At 38.9% G+C, this 20849-nt stretch overlaps 1 protein-coding gene across 25 annotated transcripts in view; it reads left to right on the top strand.

Annotated features, from left to right (window-relative positions):
- PTPRD (protein tyrosine phosphatase, receptor type D) overlaps positions 1-20849 on the top strand; it is a 956762-nt gene that overhangs the window by 841965 nt on the left and 93948 nt on the right. For all 25 annotated transcript variants that reach the window (XM_025197516.1, XM_025197518.1, XM_025197527.1 and 22 more), the window contains one exon: positions 3911-4008. In XM_025197516.1, the coding sequence (XP_025053301.1) occupies positions 3911-4008 (98 nt within the window). The remainder of the gene's footprint in view (positions 1-3910; positions 4009-20849) is intronic.

Here is a 20849-nt window from a genome sequence, read left to right on the forward strand (position 1 = left end):
AATGTTGTTTTATAAATGCACAAAAGCAAGAAAATCTCAGCTGAAGGCTCCTTTTCTACCTCTTACTTTCTTATTGTAAAAATCACCCAAGTGCAGAGAGCCTTCACAAGGCCAGATGCCCAGTTATGTTCTTCCTTAAGGGTGAAATCTTAGCCCCGCTGAAATCAAGGGTAAAACTCCCGTTAACTTCAGTGGTGTCAGGATTTCACCCTCAGCGTTTAAGTGTGGAGTCAAGTGATGCAAAGAACATTTTGTGCGCCCTCTACACTGTGCTGAATGTTGACCTTTGTTCAATCCATTTGTGCCTAAGTATTGTAAAATGAAGTTTTCACTGTTCATTTGAATTACCTGGGACATTTAGCACAAAATAATCTAAAGACTTTTCCACTCAATCCTTGTAGAGGAAATGCTACTGAGTAGTGACCGATCTGTCACTTTTTGCGTTTTTCTGCCGTACCTAGGCACAAGGGCTGGTTATGGATGGGTTTTCAGATGTAACTGCATGATGCTGTGTTTGTTGGTTTGAGTCAGTTTTTTAACCTTTGCGTGGGCTTTTAATTTGTTCTCTTTAAAAAAATATATTTAAAACCCAAAGCATGTCACTGGCATGATATTCCCTTTGGCCTACTAGCACATCAGAGGATCTGTTTAAATGCAACCTAGCTGTATTTTATTAGTTTTAATATGTGATCATAGCATGGAATGACATGTAAAAATGTGCATTCTGTATTATAAACCCATTAAATTAAGTCTGTCTGGCTGCATTTTTTGAACTGAGTCAAGTTCTACACTTACTGCTGACATGCTATTTACGCTGAAGTCAGGAGTGTAATGCATCCACCAGTAGTAGAATGTGCATCTAAACTGTATATCATGATGACTTTAAGAACTGTGGATGCAAATTGATGAGTATGCATCTTTATACTGTAAATACAAAGATAGAGTGCACAGAAAATGTCTTCTAAAAAGAAAAAGTAATTATTTATCACTTCAGTAGTGCATCTGTTGTATCTTTCAAAGATAAGAGCCCTACCAAATGTAATTACTTCACTTCATAAGCTGACTATAAAGTACTATTTAAGAAAAATTAAGTATCATACAGTTATATGATCATAAAATGAGTCCTGGTGGAAGGTGTTTGCAGTTAAGTAACAGCCTGCTCATTAAATTCAAAGGTTGTTATTAGTTGGGAGGGAGGGACAGGTTAAGTTTTCTGCTTAGAAAGTTTTGTGCCAAGTTTCATCCTACACCTAATGTTAACTATGAAGTTGCCTCTTTAAAATACAAAAGAAACTATAAATGAAGGCAGATTCTCAGCTACAGACATGCTAATGTGTAGCCAAGCTAATTATGGCCAGTTTAAAAAAAAATCTAAATATGACATGGTTAATCAAAGAGTCCATTATTTACCCACAATTTCTGACTCTCTGCAATGATTAGGTATCATCCCACTGGGCTAATTATTGAGAACCAAGCTTGCAGTATTTTTTAAATGGACAGTTTTACTAGTTCGCATGCATGAACTACCCTCTTCCGTTTTTATGTCCTATATTTTTACAATAGCGTAATTTGACCTCTATACATTTTTTCTGAGTTTGATTTCTGACTATGATATTGTGCATGTCAGATGTGTATGTGTGTGTGTGATTGATTGATTGATTATGATGGTCTACTATTGTTACTAATTTGTTTCCCATCTCCGATTGGCTTTACTTTTTACAGCTTTGAGCAGTAATTCAGTCCCCTACGCCTCCCTGATTGGCTCTGTGTCCTCCCTCTCTAGCCAAACTACCACTCAGTCCTTATATGATAATAACTCTCTCCCACGATTCGCTCGAAAAGGTCTAAACATCTTTGTCTCTATTATTTTCTCTGTTCAAGCACTGTTTTAGATGTACATCAGTCCACCTTCATTTCTGGATAAGTCTAGAGTTTCTTGTGCTTTTTCACTCCCATATTTTTCATTTGGGGTGCTTGATCTGGATCAAATCAATTTAATTATTAGAATATTGTCACCCATCCTATCATTTAAAAAATAGTCTAAAATAACATTACATTTAATACCTGAGAAAATGGGAGATTTCCGAACTCAGACAGATAAATACCATTTTTTGCTGCTAATCAAATAAGTATACCTTCCAAGGAAAATACTCATTTTTCGCTGGATATTCCACCTTGCTCAGTTGACTGGCAACATGTCATCATATCTATCTTTAATAAAACCTCACAATACCAAAATCATTGTGCAGGTAATATTTGAATATATGAGTTTATGCATACAGGAGTCAAATCATTAAGGTCAACTCTACTGATCCTTTGTATGTACCGTAGAATATTAATTGGAACCTAAAATGCCATAAACAAAGGGACCATGTTGTAATCATGTGGTCTTTTGAGCAGTGCTGTAGCAAATGCAAGTTAACTATTGTACAGCATGCTTCTAAAATGTGTGGTGACAAAGCAAACTGAATTGTACATCATGGCTTCCACTTTGAGCCCCCCATAGTCATCATTGTTTTCTTTTGTAGTTACAGCAGATCCTGGGGTTCACTAGTTTAAATTTTCTAGCCAGCTGTGGTTTCTCCTTGCAAGAGATTAAACACACTCTTTTATTCTAGGGCTGGAAAAAGTAAGCATGAAGAAATACATGCAAGCCATTTTTGGGAAGGGTCATGAAAACTGATTGGTTGGAAAAAAATGTCCACAAATTGTGGACTGGCAAATCTTCAGCTGGCAAGCTGTTCTAGTTGGCCCCACATCTCCTTTTGCTTTTCTTTCTCTCTCTGGACCTTCTTTCTCTCCCTTTCTTTCTCTTTCTCTCTTTCTTTGTCTTTCCAGTCTTAGTCATGTTCCTCTTTCACACACTGTCTTTCACTCAGTATCTCCATCAGTAGACAAAGATGTTTACACCTGAAGTAGATTGTAGGTTCTTTTGGGGGTTGATAATGGGGTTTCAGGGTAAGATCACTCTAAGGCATTAGTGCAGCCAGTATGGATGTCCAGCTGAATTGTACAACCCCTGCCTCTACAATCTGCTACTAGTGAAAACATTTTTGAAGCTCTAGTTGTCTGATGTCCAATCTTGTTGTTAGTGACTGTTGTCTATAAACAGTGGTGCATGTTACTCTAGTTGTCCATAGTTGCATGTGAATGTCAGTCACCTCTAAATTTCATAAAATATTAAAGCGCTTTTAAAGTACTCCTGATCTGATTTAGTTAGAATCTGGAGTCAGTCTTCCAGTCCTTGAAGCATTGTTATTAGTCCTTTCTAATTATCAAGCTACCCATTTCATTTTTATTTTTTATTTTAGAAATTAGTTTTTTTGTTTTTAGTTTTATTTATATCATTTCCTTTACAGGTTCAGGTGTCTCCGGTTACACTGGTAACCTTCATTCTTCAAGTTAGTTTTCCTTGATTATGCATAAGTCACTTTCTTTTCTGTCAAAATACTATTCTTTCCCCTTTAGGCCTCTTTCAGTGTCTGTTTTCTCAGTTCACCGTTTATCATCTAATTCAACACAGTTTCCATTTCATACAGTGCAGGAGAAGGAGTTTGAAATGACATTAAGAGTCATTACTCAAAGCAGAAGTCGACATCAGGTCTAACTGTCTCATTTTTCCCTGCCTAGCTAACCTCATTGACTCATGGCACAATAACTCTTTCTTTTACACTAGGAATGTTAGCTTTGGGAATATGCTGGGTGACCTTTTTATTTGGCTTCAAAGCTCATCTCTCCAGAGCATGTCCTGCTTTGAGTAACCAAACTATCTGCCTGCTTCTTTCACCTACAACATCTTTACTACTTACACATTTCTAGCCATTCTAACTATTATATTTTCTAAGGTTTAGAATCATGCAATAATTCTGATTTATTTTAAATGCTGTTCTCCTCCTGTCTCCTTCAACAGGTATGGCTAGCCATCCTCCAATACCTATCTTGGAGCTTGCAGATCACATTGAAAGACTAAAAGCCAATGACAATTTGAAGTTCTCACAAGAATATGAGGTAATTATCTCCATATTTTCATTCTCACTCTCTTCTTAACATTATGCCTGGTTTCTGCTTTTCTAGCCACATTTATAAGAGTTACCTAGCTTGATGATTTCAGTTTTGTAAGCCATTAGAGCCATGATGGGACAAGTGCCTTTGTATAAAATAAGTGTTGTGGTGAGGTGGCTACTCTGCTCATAGCATTTTTTTTTGTAGGGGTGCTTGTCCCCTCTGTTTGAAATGTGATACAGTGCTAATGATACAGTACTAGGGTTATTGTGAATCTCCCACTGAATCTTTGGTTAAGAGTCCCTAAGATTCTTACAGAATTCTTACATATAGAGATCTTTCATGGTATGCACTGACAAAGCAGATCCAGTACCAGAACAAATCTGTCCACTGTGTCAGATTTGCATGGATTAAAGATTTCTGCAATTGTCCAGTGACATTACAATGTACAACAGCTTCAAGACATTATTCTGTTCTGTCAATAATCCATGAATTGTAGCTGGTAATAATATGATGGACTGTAACTGGAAGAAAGGAGCCATTTATGGGCCACCATATCAATAATCCACGGAGTACAACTCCCCAGACATACATTGACACTCCAGACAGTAATGACCTCTCATGTCAGTAATTTGTGGATGAAGAGACTTTGATGGCATCCATTAAACACACTAAAATATAACTTTTCTATAAAGTCAGTATGGCCTATCGTGTCAAAAATTTGTGGATAAAGATTTCATAATACTATGCACTGAAGCATCAGACCAGGAGTGCTCCTTTAGAGTAGTTACAGACTGTCATGTTACCAATCCATGGATTAAGGTCTCCGTGAATAATCATCAACAAAGTGCTCTCTTTATATTCTGTTGTTTCAGTAATCCATGGTTTAGAAGACACACAGAATTCCTGGACAATGAAGAAGTCATTACTATCCCTCTTACACTTATGACACTGGGCATTTATACGCATGCTTCAGGATTGTGAGGGGAGAGGGGGGACACTTTAATTAGAGCAGCTCATGTATAAACACCCATAAATGCTCCAAGAGCCTCTTATTAAAGCACCTGGAGTGTCTTGTGTATCAGTGTCCCCATGCTTAAAAAATGGCAGCGAGGGCATTTTAACTAAAGCTCGTTTGATGAGCTTTAGTTAAAGCGCCCCCACCACCATTTTTAAGCATGGGAACACTGATACATGAAACGGCGGAGTCTGGTGGAGCACAGTAATTACCACACTCCAGCAAAGTCGATTAATTGAGCCTGCTCCAACACACTGTAATTACAGTCTATTGGCGCAGCCTCGCTGCTTGTGTATAAGCACCCACTGTTGTCATAATAATAACTATTCTTACCAACACTATATATCTGATAATCTATGCATTTGTAATGCATTCCTCTCTGTTGTACTGAGGTATTGCAAATTGAAGTCATCATAAGAATTGACAAACTGGACAGAAACATAGCATTAAACTGGAAGTTTACAAGTTAGTATGAAATTAACATGTTATTGTACTGCACAGAGTGGGCTGCTTGTTTATGAGAAAAAAGGCTAAAAATGTCACCTATAGAGTTTATTTTTTAAGAATCTTTTGTATGACCTTAAAATAAACATTTTTCTTAATTAGTATCACTTTTCACTTCAAAGGTTAGAATACCTAAATATCAAATGTATTTAAATATGTTTTGACAGGAACGATTTAAACAGTGATGTGCTCTTTACTATTACTGTAAAGAATTACAGAGGCTCATCACTAAACTATGAACTACGAAGATGGACCTTATGACTGCGGTGGTGCATAATCTCATTAGTGGTCAAAGAGAAAATGCAGTCTCAAAAAAAGTTTACTTGAAAGGCATTTTAAAGTTGCTCTTTAATGTTGCAATCACCAAAAAGCAGATATGTCTTTTTACTACTCTGAATGAACCTATAGGCAGGATCCAGATATGCAGACACATGTGATTTGTGGCACTGGAAACCTCTTTGCAGCACCACAAACTGCATGAGTTGTACCTTAATCGGTGCATGGCACTGGTAATTTGCAGCACCAGGGCAAAATTTGCTACTGGGATTTCCCTGGGAAAAAAGGTGGTTTGGACCATGGCAAAGTGGCAGGCATTAGGACAAACGCAGAGACAGGGGAGCAGGCAGCCCTCCCTTCTCTCCCATCTCAGCACACTCTCCGTGCTGGGGCAGCTTACACCCTGGCTGGCTGCTCTCCTGTATTCTCTTGCTTCAGCGCAGGGGCTCCACTGAAGATTCCCCATGCTGAGCCTCGTGGAGCCCCATGCTGAGGCACACTGCCCCAGCTAGCCGCAGAATAGCTGGCTGGAGCGCAGTATGCCTTGAGACGGGGAAAAAGGAAGTTTTGGGCTGGCTGCTCCTCTGTCTCTGCATGCCCCAGTGCGGAGGCACACAGAGACAGGGGAGCAGCCAGCCCAAGGCTGCTTGCTCCCCTGTCTCAAGGCACACTGTGGCCCAGCCAGCCAGGCAGCAGCTGGCTGGGATGCAGGGTGGCTCAGCACAGGGGCTCTGCAACACACAGAGATGAGGGAGCAGGTAGCCCTCCCCTATCTCCATGTGATGCTCCACAGGATGCCTCAGTACAAGGGGTGGCTAGCCCCTGCTGAGGCACCCTGTGCACCAGCCAGCCCCCCCCTGCAACAATGTGTCCCACTCCAAAACACATGAGCAGGGGCCTGCACTGTGTCACAAAGTAGAGGTACAAATTTGTGCTGCTTCTATTTGTTCTGCTGCAATGGTGCGCCCCTGCTCGTGTGGACACAGCCATAGTGTTTTTAACTGAAAGACCATAGTATGTAACAAGTGCAGACAGATATTTCCTGTCATGTAGTATCCTAAATTTGGCAATCACTCACTACCTTACTCAGAGGCCCTTTCTAAAACCTGACAATAGCACCGTTGTTCTAAGTAAATTCTGAAACACGCATCTTGCTGTCACTTTGTATTTCAATCCACCAGTATACAGAGTCTGACATTGTAAGTCTTGAAATCAGACAGTGAAACATACTATATATAATAAAATACTTTGAATCCCCAGCAAATTGAGTTGTTTGAAACTACTGCTTTTCACTGCACAAACATTTACTGCTTTTGGCTGCAAACCTAGTAAAATTGCACTGTGAATAAGTTCATGAATTTATCTGAAAGGAAAAAAGTACCCTAAGGCAGTTCTAACTTGGCACAGAAAAAACAGCCCTTTACAAAGGCTATAAGAGGATCAGGGAAGTGCAGAGGTGAACTGTAAACTGTGTGCAGATCAGCTGCTCCAAGGCATCTGGCCGTGGGTGTTTGTGAGTTGCCTTGGTGAAGATACTCATATTATCTTCTAACAGCATGTTTGAATAATATACAGACAGCGGGCTAAATCCTGAACCTAAGAAGAGTTCTATCTGAGTAAGGATTTCAGATTTCAACCCATCGTGATGCGAGGCTCCTAATTTTAAATGGAATGCTAACCATAAAAAAGTCAGCGTTTGCTAAACAGATTTCTACAGTCTAGGTACAGGGAAATTCTGTAGCTTGTCAGAAACAACAGTTGGAATTTCTGTGGGTTTTTTAAGTGACAAGCAATATCTCAGTTCATGTATTTTGAAATAATTTCTGTAAAGGTAAACATTTCAAACACTGACATTTTGAGGAGATGATACAATGTTACATTGCATAATGTAGGAAAGTAATTGTTCCTTATCTGTGTGTTCTTTAGAACAGTAAAACCACTTAAAGCACATGTCACCTTAACCATCTGCAGTCAGTATTCAGGAATATTTTTCATTCCTGAATACATCAGGGGCGTCAAACATATGGCCCATGAAGCCACTCTGGATACCAGTGGTCCACCAGAAGTTAAGACATGTGGCCGGGGGAGTGGCCTGCCATAGAATCTGGGGCCTGTAAGCCCTTGTGGACATAGCAGTCAGTGGCAGGAGGATGAAGGAGGGCTGATACAGCCCTGGTCACCCTCCAACCCTCACTGCTGCCGCCCTATGTCCTTCTCTGTCCTGTGGCACAAGGTGAGTCTGAGACACCTGGTATACAATGTCTTCCAGAGCTCAACACTTGACTGTCCTTCAGCTTCGTACTGTTCTGTATAAAAGATTAGTTCTTTTACATTCTGTAAAAAGGGTAAGTAGTTAGTATTTAAATATGAGCAACATTAGATCAAGGTCAAGTTCTCTCTGTGTTACCCTGCTCAGGGGGTCTCTACCTTGGCTTATTTCTGATCATCCCATCCATGACTTCTCTTTTCTTCTGAGACAGTAAACAAGATGAACAATTAATGCTGTAGAATTTTGTAATACAAGCCAGGATTCCCCTCCCCTCCCTACCCCCAACCAATTTTACTTAAAACACTAAAGTTAGCTCAGACTAGATTCAGACTGGTGACAAATAAGTGAAAGGAGCAATGCTCTTCTACTGAGCCATTCTGTCTTTCTGGGCCGGGGGAAGAGGGCAATAAGACTTATTTTAACAGAAGGAAATTTCCTTTGGTTTTCTTGATAACAAACAGAATCCCACTTCGAGAAACTGCACAACTCTATTTTTTCCCCATAGCCCTTCACTATTAAATTGATATTTTGTTGCAACTCTCATTTCCATTCTAGCAAAACATTATTGTTACAGTACAGTGGCACATCATTTATGTCGCACACCTTTTTTGCATTCTCTGTTTTGAAGGCAAGGCTCTTGACCCAAATTGATTACTATAAAGCTTTTTCTGGCTTTCACAGTTTCAGTAGGGGTTTTATGCAGTTCAGGGTCCCATATGGACTTGACAGCTGCTAAGCGGAAACGCATATTCATTTAAAATTGGCCTTGTATCATATTTTCTCTTTAACTTAATCTTTGGAATTTAGCAATAAAAAGAACTAACAAAATGATCTCTAATCCACACATTAGCATGTTACCTATTTTACACATTAAACATGTTGCTTAAATATTTTTTTCTACATCTACATACACAATATACAACACTGCAGCACAGCAGAGCAGATTTGCTAGGCTTTTATTTGGTGCTTTAAAATTTTTAATACATGGGCTTTAGTCTGATTTAGCCAGGTGGCTAGCAATTACACTTTTAAAAAAGTGGATTCAGGTGACAATATTGTGAAGGTTTAAGCATTAGGTTTGTGAGAACTCACCATGGAAGACATTTTAATAACAGTAGTGCTATATCTCTGTGTGCATGTGTATGTGAGGGAGAGGGAGGAAGGGTGTTCGTTAAACAAGCTGGTCAGAGGAGCTGTATATCATTTAAATGTTGCTTCTCATCAGGCTTTCGCTGCAGATTACAGTCAGCCTTTTTGCTTTAACACTGAGTACTGGAGAAGATGAAAGCTCATTCTGGCTCAGTGCCAGACTGCCATACTTACAGAAGGTTTAGCATGGCCTATCAGTTATTAGCGGATCAGATTTTTGATGAAAGGATAATTTATTTACTAAAATTAATTTATCTTTTTCTTATTTTTTAAAAGACAACAAAATAACTACTGCACTCTAAAATACAGTGTATTTTTGTTTTGTAGAAACATATATAAAGCTGGTATTAATATAAAACCATTTTAAAAAATCCATCAACAGCAGATCATCTGCTGAATAAATCCATACCAAAGAAACATCCTACCTTTAATCACCATAAAAATACAGATAAAAAAGACCACTATGCAAAAATCCATTTCCTCTCAACCCAATTTTCTACTTCTGTGCAGTACTTTCATCTACTGTAATACTGCAAATAGCATGTATTAGTATTCTGTAATCTCATACTATAGGATGTGCTCCAGTTATTGAGAAACAATTAATATAGTCAGTGACCAATGAACAGTTATGTGTCTTTTTATTAATACCATATATTCTGTCACATTCATACAAGTTGTCTAGTGTTTGTTTATTTCTACCTACAGTCGTATGAGAGTTGCTAGGATAGGTGGGATTAATGTAGTTGGGGAGTGGGAGGTTGATTTTGTTTGCAAACCAGTGCAGGAATCTGAGGCGGCCATAATCAAGGTTAATCATAGTGTTAAGTTTTTCCTTTGGTATTACCTGTGCTTCTTTCTGGATGCCATTAGTCTGGCAGTTTGGTGTTTATAATCAGGAACACTGCCATTGTTCTGCATGTTACTATTTAATTTTTTATAGCTTTGTTGTGGGTCTGATTGTGTCCTGTTGATGTTAAGGAAGCTTAGCTACATGGAGGCTGCAACGTAAAGCCTTATTTCTCACTTGAGTTAGCTTTCCTTTTCTCTCTTATGCTTCCCCTCTTGATTCCAAAAAGTGGGCAAGAGGTCCAAGCCTAGAAGACCTGAGCTCAGGCTTAGGCTTGTTACCTACCAATTCAAATCTGTATATCTCGGTTTGTCTCAGCCAGTGTCATGTCTCACCTAATCATTTTAGTGACTGAAATTTACTAAGCTATTTTAAAATAGCATTAAAATAATTACATTCGTATTTCCATGGTATTATTATGGAAGTTCTTAAAAGTTTAACCTGTTAATTTCTAAGGCGCCATCCTGCCCTACATTCTGCATGTAGAAATAGTATCTAGACTGAGAAGAAATGGGGTGTATAAAAATCAATGATTTTCTTTAACGATCAAGAAAAATCATATTTTTTATTTAAATCGTATTTTTTATTTTAATCATATTTCTTTGTTAAGGCTCTATTTAAAACAAAATAAATGTATGTAAAGATGGTTTTAATTTCAGATATGTTGAAACTCAAAGATATCATCATGGAGATGGAATACGGATTATAACTTCTAATTATATACTATTTGAGACATTATATTCATGTAACCTTTTTAGAAGTTTTCTAAATAGGTCACAACAGACCATGGACTATATTAGGAGCCCAGTCTTACAGGGTTCTCAGAGGCTCCTCTATAGATTAGTAAAGATTAAAGAAAGCCACTCTACCCAATGGGACTCAGTGCTTAGTCTAGACGATCCTATTAAGCATTTCTGTGATGCTTAGTTTCAGTTCTCAAACTGGATTTGTATCTCCAGAGATGATAGCCAGACAAGATTCTTTGGATCTTTTATTAAACCACCAAAATAGTTGGAAAAATTGTTGTTTGCAAGCTTTTGGACAGAAACGCCCTTCATCAGGCATAGGGAGAGTGTGTTGTCTCCAGAGATAACATCCTTGTTAACAGAGGTATATAGAGATGAGAGATAACATGAGATAGCCCTACTGTCTCTCTGCAAGTTTGTGTACACACAGTCAAGCCCTTACCTTTCTCTAAAAGTGCAAAGTTTCAAGAAGGTAAATGAATAAAGGATATCAAACAACAAGAATGCACTTCTTGTAGAAAATGAAGATTAAATTGAGACTCCCGACCAGTGATTTAAAATATGACTTGAATCATAATTTAAATCAATTTGATTTAAATCAAATCCACCCTGGTTTATGTCTTCTTACAGCAAGACAAATAAAGAGTGAGTGTATAATTCAATATGGAGATTTTTTATATATATATATATATATTTAAAGATTTGCATAGGTTTAGAAATCTATTATAGCACGTGTTCTGAAATCTGCTGAGAAGGCAAAGATCAAAAGGATATAAGAAGAAAGTTACAGGATGTATATTATTTCAGTGATATTCCAGTTCAATTTATGAACATTTTAATCCTGTTTAGGTAAAACTTTGTTTTGAAAATCCCTCCCAGGAAAGATGACATTAGTCCTTGCACATGTTTTTTTTTTTTAATTAGACTTTGTAAAGGCTTGAAGATAACAGTGAAATTTTAAAGAGGTGTATCTCATGGGCATCTTTGAAAAATCTTTCAGTTTAGGAAAAACTACACTTATACCATATACCAAATAGCTTAAGTGATAGGTATTTTTTATTTTATAAATGAAAATGTTTGCATGAAGCAAGAATGTATGTACCTCAAAGCACTGACCTCTTCCTGCTATCTATTTCCCTCCTGAAGTGGAGCATAACCATCTGCTTTCAATGCATAATCATTCTTACAGCAATCAGTTGTGGCATCATGGGCAGAGAATTATAATTCCAAATGTAGGATAGTAGAAGACCTCTTAAGACTGAAGGAAGAGAAATACAGAAAGTATAAGTGAAAACAGTGTATATTTTTGTTCTGTATGTGGTGTATACTTTAGTGCGTACCTTGTTTGGCTTTGACATGCTTTGGCTATAAGGCTAGTATGTCAGTATTTTACTGGAGATAATTTCATTTTTGGGTGGCTCTTCCAGGCACCTTGGGCTATATTCTGTCTCAGGAGATATGCCTGTGCAAGGGAGTAATCCATTTAGGGCTTCCTCAGACCTTAGCTTAGGCCTTTTAGGCATAAGCAAGGCCACTTGCTGTTTTGCTCCCTTCCAAGATCAAATGGGTGAGGAAGAACAGAAAATGAGCATACTCTTGCTTTAGTCATGCTTCAGGCTGCAGCTTAAATATGTGCATTATTTTCTGCTCTCAGATTCTGTGATATGATTATACTTAACATAATTGAATATACTATTTTTGGTATATGTTAGTCTGTATATATATTTTTGTATGTGTGCATGCACAATTGTATTTTTAATAAGTATGGCTATGAATTTTGTTTGTGGATTGAAGGCATTCAGTAGGAAATGAACAATATAATTGTTCACATTTCAGCTCTGATTTTTGGACCCTATTTTCTATTTCTTGTTTGGTCCAAACTTGCACTGACTTTGTAGGGGAGATTTGTGTGCATGAAAAATGTAGAATCAGGACCTAAATCTGTCTAGAATGACAGCCCTTACAGTGTGATGCACAAACCCCTAATGTAGTGGGAAAATCTAATTCCATTGGCAACTTGCCATGATGATATATTAATGCTCATGCATTTAGCATTCATGTTTTGCTAATGCAGTATGTAAATCTCATTCTATTTGCAAGTTTCCTGCATAATATAATAGCATCTTATTATAGATTCATCAGATATGATATAAAATTCTCATTGCAATCACTGACATTGGTAAAAGAGGGTCAAATTGTTCATTTTTATGGGTAGTTGACTACTTTCTCCCTTTGCATAGTCTATTTGTCTTGATGTCTACTAAGTATTCTATAATCGTTATTTTCGGTGTAACCCTTTATCCCTTGATGGTCCCAATACAGAGCATCCAGGTTATTTTCTTTAGGTATCAAGGGTTCTTTTCCTGATTCCACCGATAAAACCTGTGCAACTTTTGAAAGCCCCCATTCCCCATATAAACTGCCTAACCAAACATTTCCCAATCTGCACCTTCTTTCTCTTTGCCTGACTTAGTAAAATGGGACGCTAAATTCCATGACACCTAGTATGGTTTTCCTCTGGGAGCTTTGGCATCCTGTTGCTGTCACTCATTCACCAAAACTCTACAACAATATGCTGTATGGAGGCCCTCATTGATGTGGCACAGGTTTTGCTCCACTCTAAGTAGCCTTAAGGCACATGCCATAAACAGCATGTTAGCAATTTTGTTTTTCCGGTTTAAAATTATTCCAAGAGCCACCTTCTGTTACCCAAGTCTCCAGTGACAAACATGCTTTATAGGTGGTGCGTCACTTCGGTAAATACCACCCAAGTCTCTTCACAATAAGAGAGCAGACAGAATTTTAGCAGCCAGCCATTTGTAACACAATAGTTAAAAGATTAGTCAAAGCATGGGAGGGTAATAACAGTATTACAAATATCTTTATTTCTTGTGCACAAAGCCTCCATACTACACAGTTATGCTGTGAAAAAATCCAGTGCTTTGATAATGACAGCTTTACTGAAGACAAGCTTTCAGAATGAATATACTAGAAATCCTATTAAAGTGCCATCCATTAAACCATTAGAGCACTCATTAAAACTGTTAGTGCAGACTTGTTATTCATGAGTTATTGGTCTTTCATACTTTTGAAATGTGTCTGCCAATACCACTCTCTCCTTTGTTCCAGCATGGCTATTCAGTCCCACGAAATGTAGATTAGCTTTCTTTCTCCAAAATAGTTCTTGGTTCGGGGAGGGTTGGACAACAGAGTGTTGAGTTGGGAAGGAAAAGACTAAAGATTACAGTTAAGGTCCATTTACCTGGATTTGACAGAACCTGTGTTAACTAATATCCCTGTGCAGGACTAAATATTAATCACTGGATTAAGCCATCTGGCCCTACATCATAAAGAAGTGCACAGGGAGTATAATATGCTGCAGCAATGAACATATCCTGATATACTAACAGGCATCTGTTATGTTTTTATCATAATGTAAAGCAGCTTTAGATCACTTAAACATTGGGGAGTTAAAGGGGAGAGGAAGGAATTTAATAGCTAAAATTAAGCATTGCACACCAAGTATTATTTAATAGTTTATAAATTCATGTTACTATGCTAAAAACCTGAATGCTTTTTTATAATGCACAAATACAACATCTGTTTCTGTTGGTGTCTTATGAAGGTGACCACATGTCCAAAAGTGTCTCAAACTTTACAATTTTGAAAGAGTTGCCATTTAGAAACGGAAAGAAAATGTCTGCAGGTGCCACCCCACTCCAGTCTGCCCACTTTGCATAGCAGCAGCAGTGCCTGCTCAGCTGCCTACCTGGTGCACTATGCTGTTCCACGTCCCTGCCAGATTCCACTTTGAGACTTTTGACCAACTGGCTGGAACCACACTATAGAAATTGGATTTACATGAGACGTATGGTCACCCTATTTCTAGGACACTTGGGCACTATAGGTACAGCCAGAAAAGATCAGATAGTGTGTCTCTTTTATAGACTATTAGAGCCAATACAGTACATTATTACCTTATTCAGAGTCAGTGGAATGCTGAATCAGCATTTATTTCCATATAAACCACATATAAGATTAAATGCAGTAAAGTATTAAATTCTGGCTGGCTGGTCAAAACTGAAAACATGCCATATACCTTATTAATCTAATTAATTAAGTGTAGTTGTTTCCTCAATGTTCAGAATCCATACATTGAGCATCGCGGCATACTGAAACCGGGGCAGGGAGTCTCACCATGACAATAATTACCATATATACTCAAACCCAAGACAATTATTTTTCCCCAGTCAGTCCAGGGAAAACAAAGCCTCATCTTGGTTTTGAGTCCTGGCCCAGGGTAGGCAACAGCTCATCTTTGGTTTCAGGTCCAAACTTGGGGATGAAGTTGAAGCTGAGCCATTGCCTACCCTGGGTCAGAATGACTCATTTGATGAGGGGGAAGGAGGCACATGGCCAATGAGAGCATGGGTGAGACTGCAGGGTGCAGGGAAGAACCTGTAGCTGATCCCTCCAGAACTTCCTCCTCATGCCTGTGCCTTAGGCCTCATCTCCTGCATCCCCCATCCTCTACTCCCCTCCCCACAGCTGCCTCTTCTCCTATTACCTTCTGCTCCAGCTCCAGTCCCTCCAGTGCTGACCCAGCCTGGCAGGGAGCTGCTGCTCCTTCCTCCGGGCTGGGCTGGGCTGGGCTGGGGCCCAACTGGTGCCATGCTACTGCTGACTGCCCCAAAAGAGCAGAGCTACAGCAGAAGGTAAGGGGGAGAGGATGGGCAAGGCATGGTGCAGGAGGCAGGCTGCAGAGGCAAAGGGTGGGGGGCAGGCTGAAAGTGGAAAACAGGGTGGGGGGAGGATGTTGGTCCCAGGCCAGGGGGCAGGCACAGGTACAGAGGAGCAGACAGCAGGAAGAAACATGGCAGGGGACAGGCACCAATGGTGGGGGGAGAGCGTAAGCAAGCATGGTTTAGGAGTCTGGCCCATTACTCCCTGTTACTGTTTTCCCTTCTACAACAGTGCGGGGGGAAGGAGGGAATAAATTTAAGATAACTTTCCACTAATTAGATTCTACACATGGAAAATTATAACAAACATAATTTTCCATGTATAGAATCTAATTAGAGGAGGGTCATCTTAAATTCGTAGTCATCTTTGGATTTGGATAAATACAATATGTTGGTAATAAAACTATTAGCTAAAAACTCGGTCAATGTTTCAACTATCCATTCAATAGTTGTAATGTGCTACAAACTGCCATACTTTCCTCTGTTCATTGAAATATAAAAGGATAAAATACTGTCTGGCTGAGAACAATGATACAGGCAGTCCTCAGACTTACGACACAATTGGTTCCTGAAAACTGAGTCTTAAGTCGAAACTTTGTAACTCGGAACCAATTTTCCCATAGGAAACAATGCTATAAATGGGGGATTGGTTCCTGAACCAAGACCTGATACCCTATTTTCACCCAAAATAACCCAGAATTTTGTACAGTACTCAATCAATTATATAAAATAATTAAATGTAGCTATATTGCTTGTCTACATGTATTTATTTATGTATTTATATTGTAAATATACCAGATCTGGGGATCACATGTCCCTCCCCGACCTCCATGCCCTTCTGGACAAGCAGCAAGAGCCACTGGACAGGCAGCGGCTTCTCCTGCGGCCGCCCAATGCAGCCCCAGAACTGCCTGCCTCATCTCGGTGGGAGAAGTCAGGGGAGCAGCCGGACAAACTGTGGCTTGAGCTGTGGCTTCTCCCACAGTCGTCCAGCGCAGCCCTGGCACTGCCTGCTTCACCCGGGCAAAGGCAGCTGGGGGAGCAGCCAGACAAGCTGTGGCTTCTGCTACCCATAGCCCCTGCTCCCAGAGCCTGGTACAGCCCCAGCTGAGCAGCATTTGCCCCACCCTTCAGCCCCCACCTCCCGCAGGGGCCCTGATCTGCCCCCCCACAGCCCTTTCCTTCACCCTCCCCTTCCACCGACAGACCTGTATCCAGCATTCAGTGTCATAAAGTTGAAACCCATGTTGAAACTTCAAAACCCAGGTGTCAATTTACAAACGTCATAACTGTGGTTCATCTGTAAATCGAGGACTCCCTGTAATTCATTAGCCCTTTTCTTAGTCAGAATACGCATATGAATTCCTGGTCACTTGGTATGGGGAAAGCTATACTGCACACATATATTTTGGGTTTATTTACCCCTACCCTCCCTTTAATCTGTGATCAAGGAAAGAGAAATACTGGATGAAGATAAAAGTGTGCATATGTTTTTAAAAGAATTCAAAAATTCATTGGCCATCCTGTCACAGATGATGAAAGATGTTGCTGTTGTGTTGCTGAACTATAAGTACAGTAAATATGGATTAGTAGAAGTAGATTTTGTGACTTAAGTAACATATAACAGATAGAAGATGAAGCTGAAAGAGAATGGTGTGAGCTGTGGAAGATCAAGCTTTGACAATGGACTGTTGTAGCAATTCCTTAGAATATAGAATCTTTGAAAATAATAAATGAATATAGTGTTGCATGAGCCTGTATGTTGTACTTGAAAAATAAAACTGTGGATTAATAAAACCTGTGATGCAAATAAAAATTCTGGCTCTTTGTGCCATTGGAAGAACAGAAGCACGTTCTCTTCCCCCTTTCCTAAATTAGAAAAGCTTGAAAACAGGGAAAGGATGCACTTAGCTTCATCCAGCTCTTGTTTCTTGTTGAAACTTTAATCTGTTAAATTCTTCTTCATACTCTAAGTTGCATACAAGTGGCTCAGTAAAAGAAGCAATCACTGTACCAGGCCAATCACTATTTAAAAGTACCTCACTGTCACAGTGGTTCCTGGAATCACAGATCTGAAGAGCATAGCGCTATTAGAAGCAGTATGTTTTCTGGGGAGGTTGTCTTGAATATCCAGTTTGTGGTGAGCAACATATGATACTTTCTCTACCCAATAAGCCATGAATCATCTTATTTTCAGTAGTAAAAGTAAATGTTTTACTCTTCCACTTAATACCTAAAATGGCATCTGCCCCTGAGTGGCGGGCAGAACCCTTGAAAAATTGTTGGCAACCTTTTGAGACTTCAAGTTGGAATGATCCAGCTTGGGTCAGAGATGGGCAGGTGATAGGATACATTTACCTGTTTTTCCCTGCCAAGGGAAGTGCCGGTTTCCATTGCTTGTCCCTGCCATGGCATGAGTTAAAACACATTACAGGAGTCCTTGCCACCAAATGCAACTGAAGCCCCATGTATATAGACCAGATCCACCCCAAGGGTTGTAGGTTGCCAACCTGTTCTAGAACAATCTTCTCTAAAGTACCCTTTGAGTGATATGCTATCATTCCTATATTTAAAAAATAATAATTTTACAAACTGATTATATACATCCAAGCATAATTTCAGAAATTATCATGTTGAATGTTCATTGTGATTTCTGTTTTGCCTCTTACCACTGGGTCTGTGAAAGATGTTTTGGCCTGACAGTTGCAGGATTTAATCTGCACCCAAACAAGAATCTTGCAAACTTAGAAAGAAACTTTGCAAAGTTAGAAGAAAATACATCAAACTTCTTTTCTAAATTGCAGGTTATTAAAAAGTATTGCTTCACTAACTAGTGCCTTGCATGTGTGGACACGATAAGATGTCAGTCCTTAGGTTCCTACATGGAGACACTGAGCTATTCTGCTACCACTACTGATAGCCAGACAAATTGGATGATAATAGAACTAACTCGCTCAGCAAGAAGCAAGGCAGATTCATTCTCTAAGTTAGTTTGACTGCTAAATAGAGTTGTTATCTTTAAATTCCCCAAATAAAAATAATAAATAATTCCAAACAGATTGAGCTGATCGTTTTTACAGATGTCCTTCATATTAAAATATCCATAAGATTACACATTGCATTCTCCACTGGGAATGGTCAATTTGTACTGCCTTGCCAGCCTAAAATGAGCTTATAGCTGATGCAACAAGCCCAGGGAGGAATCAGCCCCGTTCTTCCAACAGGCTGAAGTCAACATGAAGTTCCTATCTCACTCCAGGCTGGGAACTGGAAAGGAAGCAATGCTCCCAGGAAGGCACAGCTGTTTACCACCCCTTACAAAGGGCAGGCAGTAAAACTGCAATTACCTTTCATTATATTTGAGAACTGTTTATCTTTAAATGCACAATATATTTATGAACCAAAGAAACATATTGTACCTTTGTGATCTGCATGTTGGTGATATCACCTGTTTTGCAACCAAAGTAACAACATTTTGAAAACAAGAAAACATTTTTGCCTGATGGGTCCTTTTAAATGTTTTGCCATTTAGGTAGCTAGAAGGCCATTGCCCACATGTGGTTTGTAATATAGATGGACATGATTTTCCTGTCTTGTGAAAGTTTTTGAAATTTTAAATATGTTTCCCATTCCCCGTTGAAATGAACTCAAGACCATAAAAACCTTGAAAGAAAGAGAGCGAGAGGAAGTCACTTCTCCAGAACAGCCAAAAGCCCAGTACAGTAGGGAATTCACTTGGGGTATGAGAGCTCAAGGTTCAGTTCCATGGTTTGAATCAAGCACTTGAGCATTAGTTTTCCCTGCATTTCAAATATGTGCCCTAACCACTGGGTTCTAGAGGAGGTGAGTCTCTCTATCTCTCTCTCTCAGGTTTTAACCAGAAATGCCATCCTTGAAACTGGTATACAGTTTCATCTGCCCTACAGAAAGTTTTGATTTAAGCAAATTGACATTTTCAAATTTTTAAGAAGCAGTATACCAGCTGTTTTGTCCATGCTAGGTCCTTCCATGGTAAGTAGTAATAAGTAATCTATAATTTTCCAGTCAATGATACAGGGATTTCCTGACATAATATCATTCCATAGGGGAGATATAATTAATTTATACTGATTTGACTTAATACTGGCATTTTTAAGTTGTACCGTTGCTTCATTTTAATTTGATTTCTTCAGTCAAGTTCACCTCCTTAAATGTCATGTTTTTCAGTTTGGCAAACTTTATACAATATATGCTTCTTGCAGTAAATAATTTAATCAGATTGAGTTATAGATACAGATGGGCAAGTACAGAATCAAAGACCATTCAGACACTGTTTCTTGTTAATTGCTTCCTGATCTGTAAGAAAGCAATGTAAGTTGAGGATCTATCAAACTTGGAGTTAACTTTGTCTTTCAACCTCACCTTTTATTTCATTTAATCGTAATCCAACATGACACAAAGCAATGTAGTGAAACAGGACACAACTCGTGAAGAGGAGTCAAGAGAATTATTTTCTGTTTTCCAGTTTCATTGTAGGTAGCATGTCTTATCATAAATGAAGTAGTCAGATGAAAAGAACATTTGACTGAAAAGGATTGACAGTATCACTGAACTGGTGGATTAATTTAATTTGGGCAGTTTGACTCATCTCTGGTTGAACCATAGCCTGTGGGAGACAATTTGATAAGGGTTAAAGAGAAATAACTTCTCAAGAAGGTACTGAATATCTGTCGGATCAGAACTTTAGATTATCATATATCTTGAAAAGTCAAATTTGCAGAACCAGAAATCTTTATGAGTTTGGCACTTTCTCAGTGATATCTCCAATTTCAGGATCACAATATTTAATTATTTAGCCAGAAGATAACTGAGTTTAAGTACTGAATTCTAATTCAGTGTGAAGCATTACACACAGCTACTGTAGTTTAACTCCTAAATTTCTGTGACAAAGCATGCTGCTGTTTGTTCTTGTATAATTAACTGTTTAGTTATTTTTGGTAGTTTAGAATGCTGCTGTAGCTGTGATGGTCCACGAATTATGTGAGAGGGAAGGACTTCTTTGGGCAATATCCTTTAGTGGTCCAACTGCATAGCTAGGATAGAGTTAGGCAAGCTTTCACATGCAAGACATTTTCTCAGGTCACTTGAAGAAGAAAGTCCTGCATGTGAAAGCTTATCTAACTTTATCCTAGCTATGTATGTAGTTGGTCCAGCAAAAGATCACCCAAAGAAATTCTAGCCTCTCAGATATTCTTGATGTATATTCTCAGTGAGATTACACAACTGCTATTCTTTTTCCTCCTTCTCAGTTCCATTG

Source organism: Alligator sinensis, unplaced genomic scaffold (assembly GCF_000455745.1).
Source record: "Alligator sinensis unplaced genomic scaffold, ASM45574v1 scaffold392_1, whole genome shotgun sequence".
NCBI lineage: Eukaryota > Metazoa > Chordata > Crocodylia > Alligatoridae > Alligator > Alligator sinensis.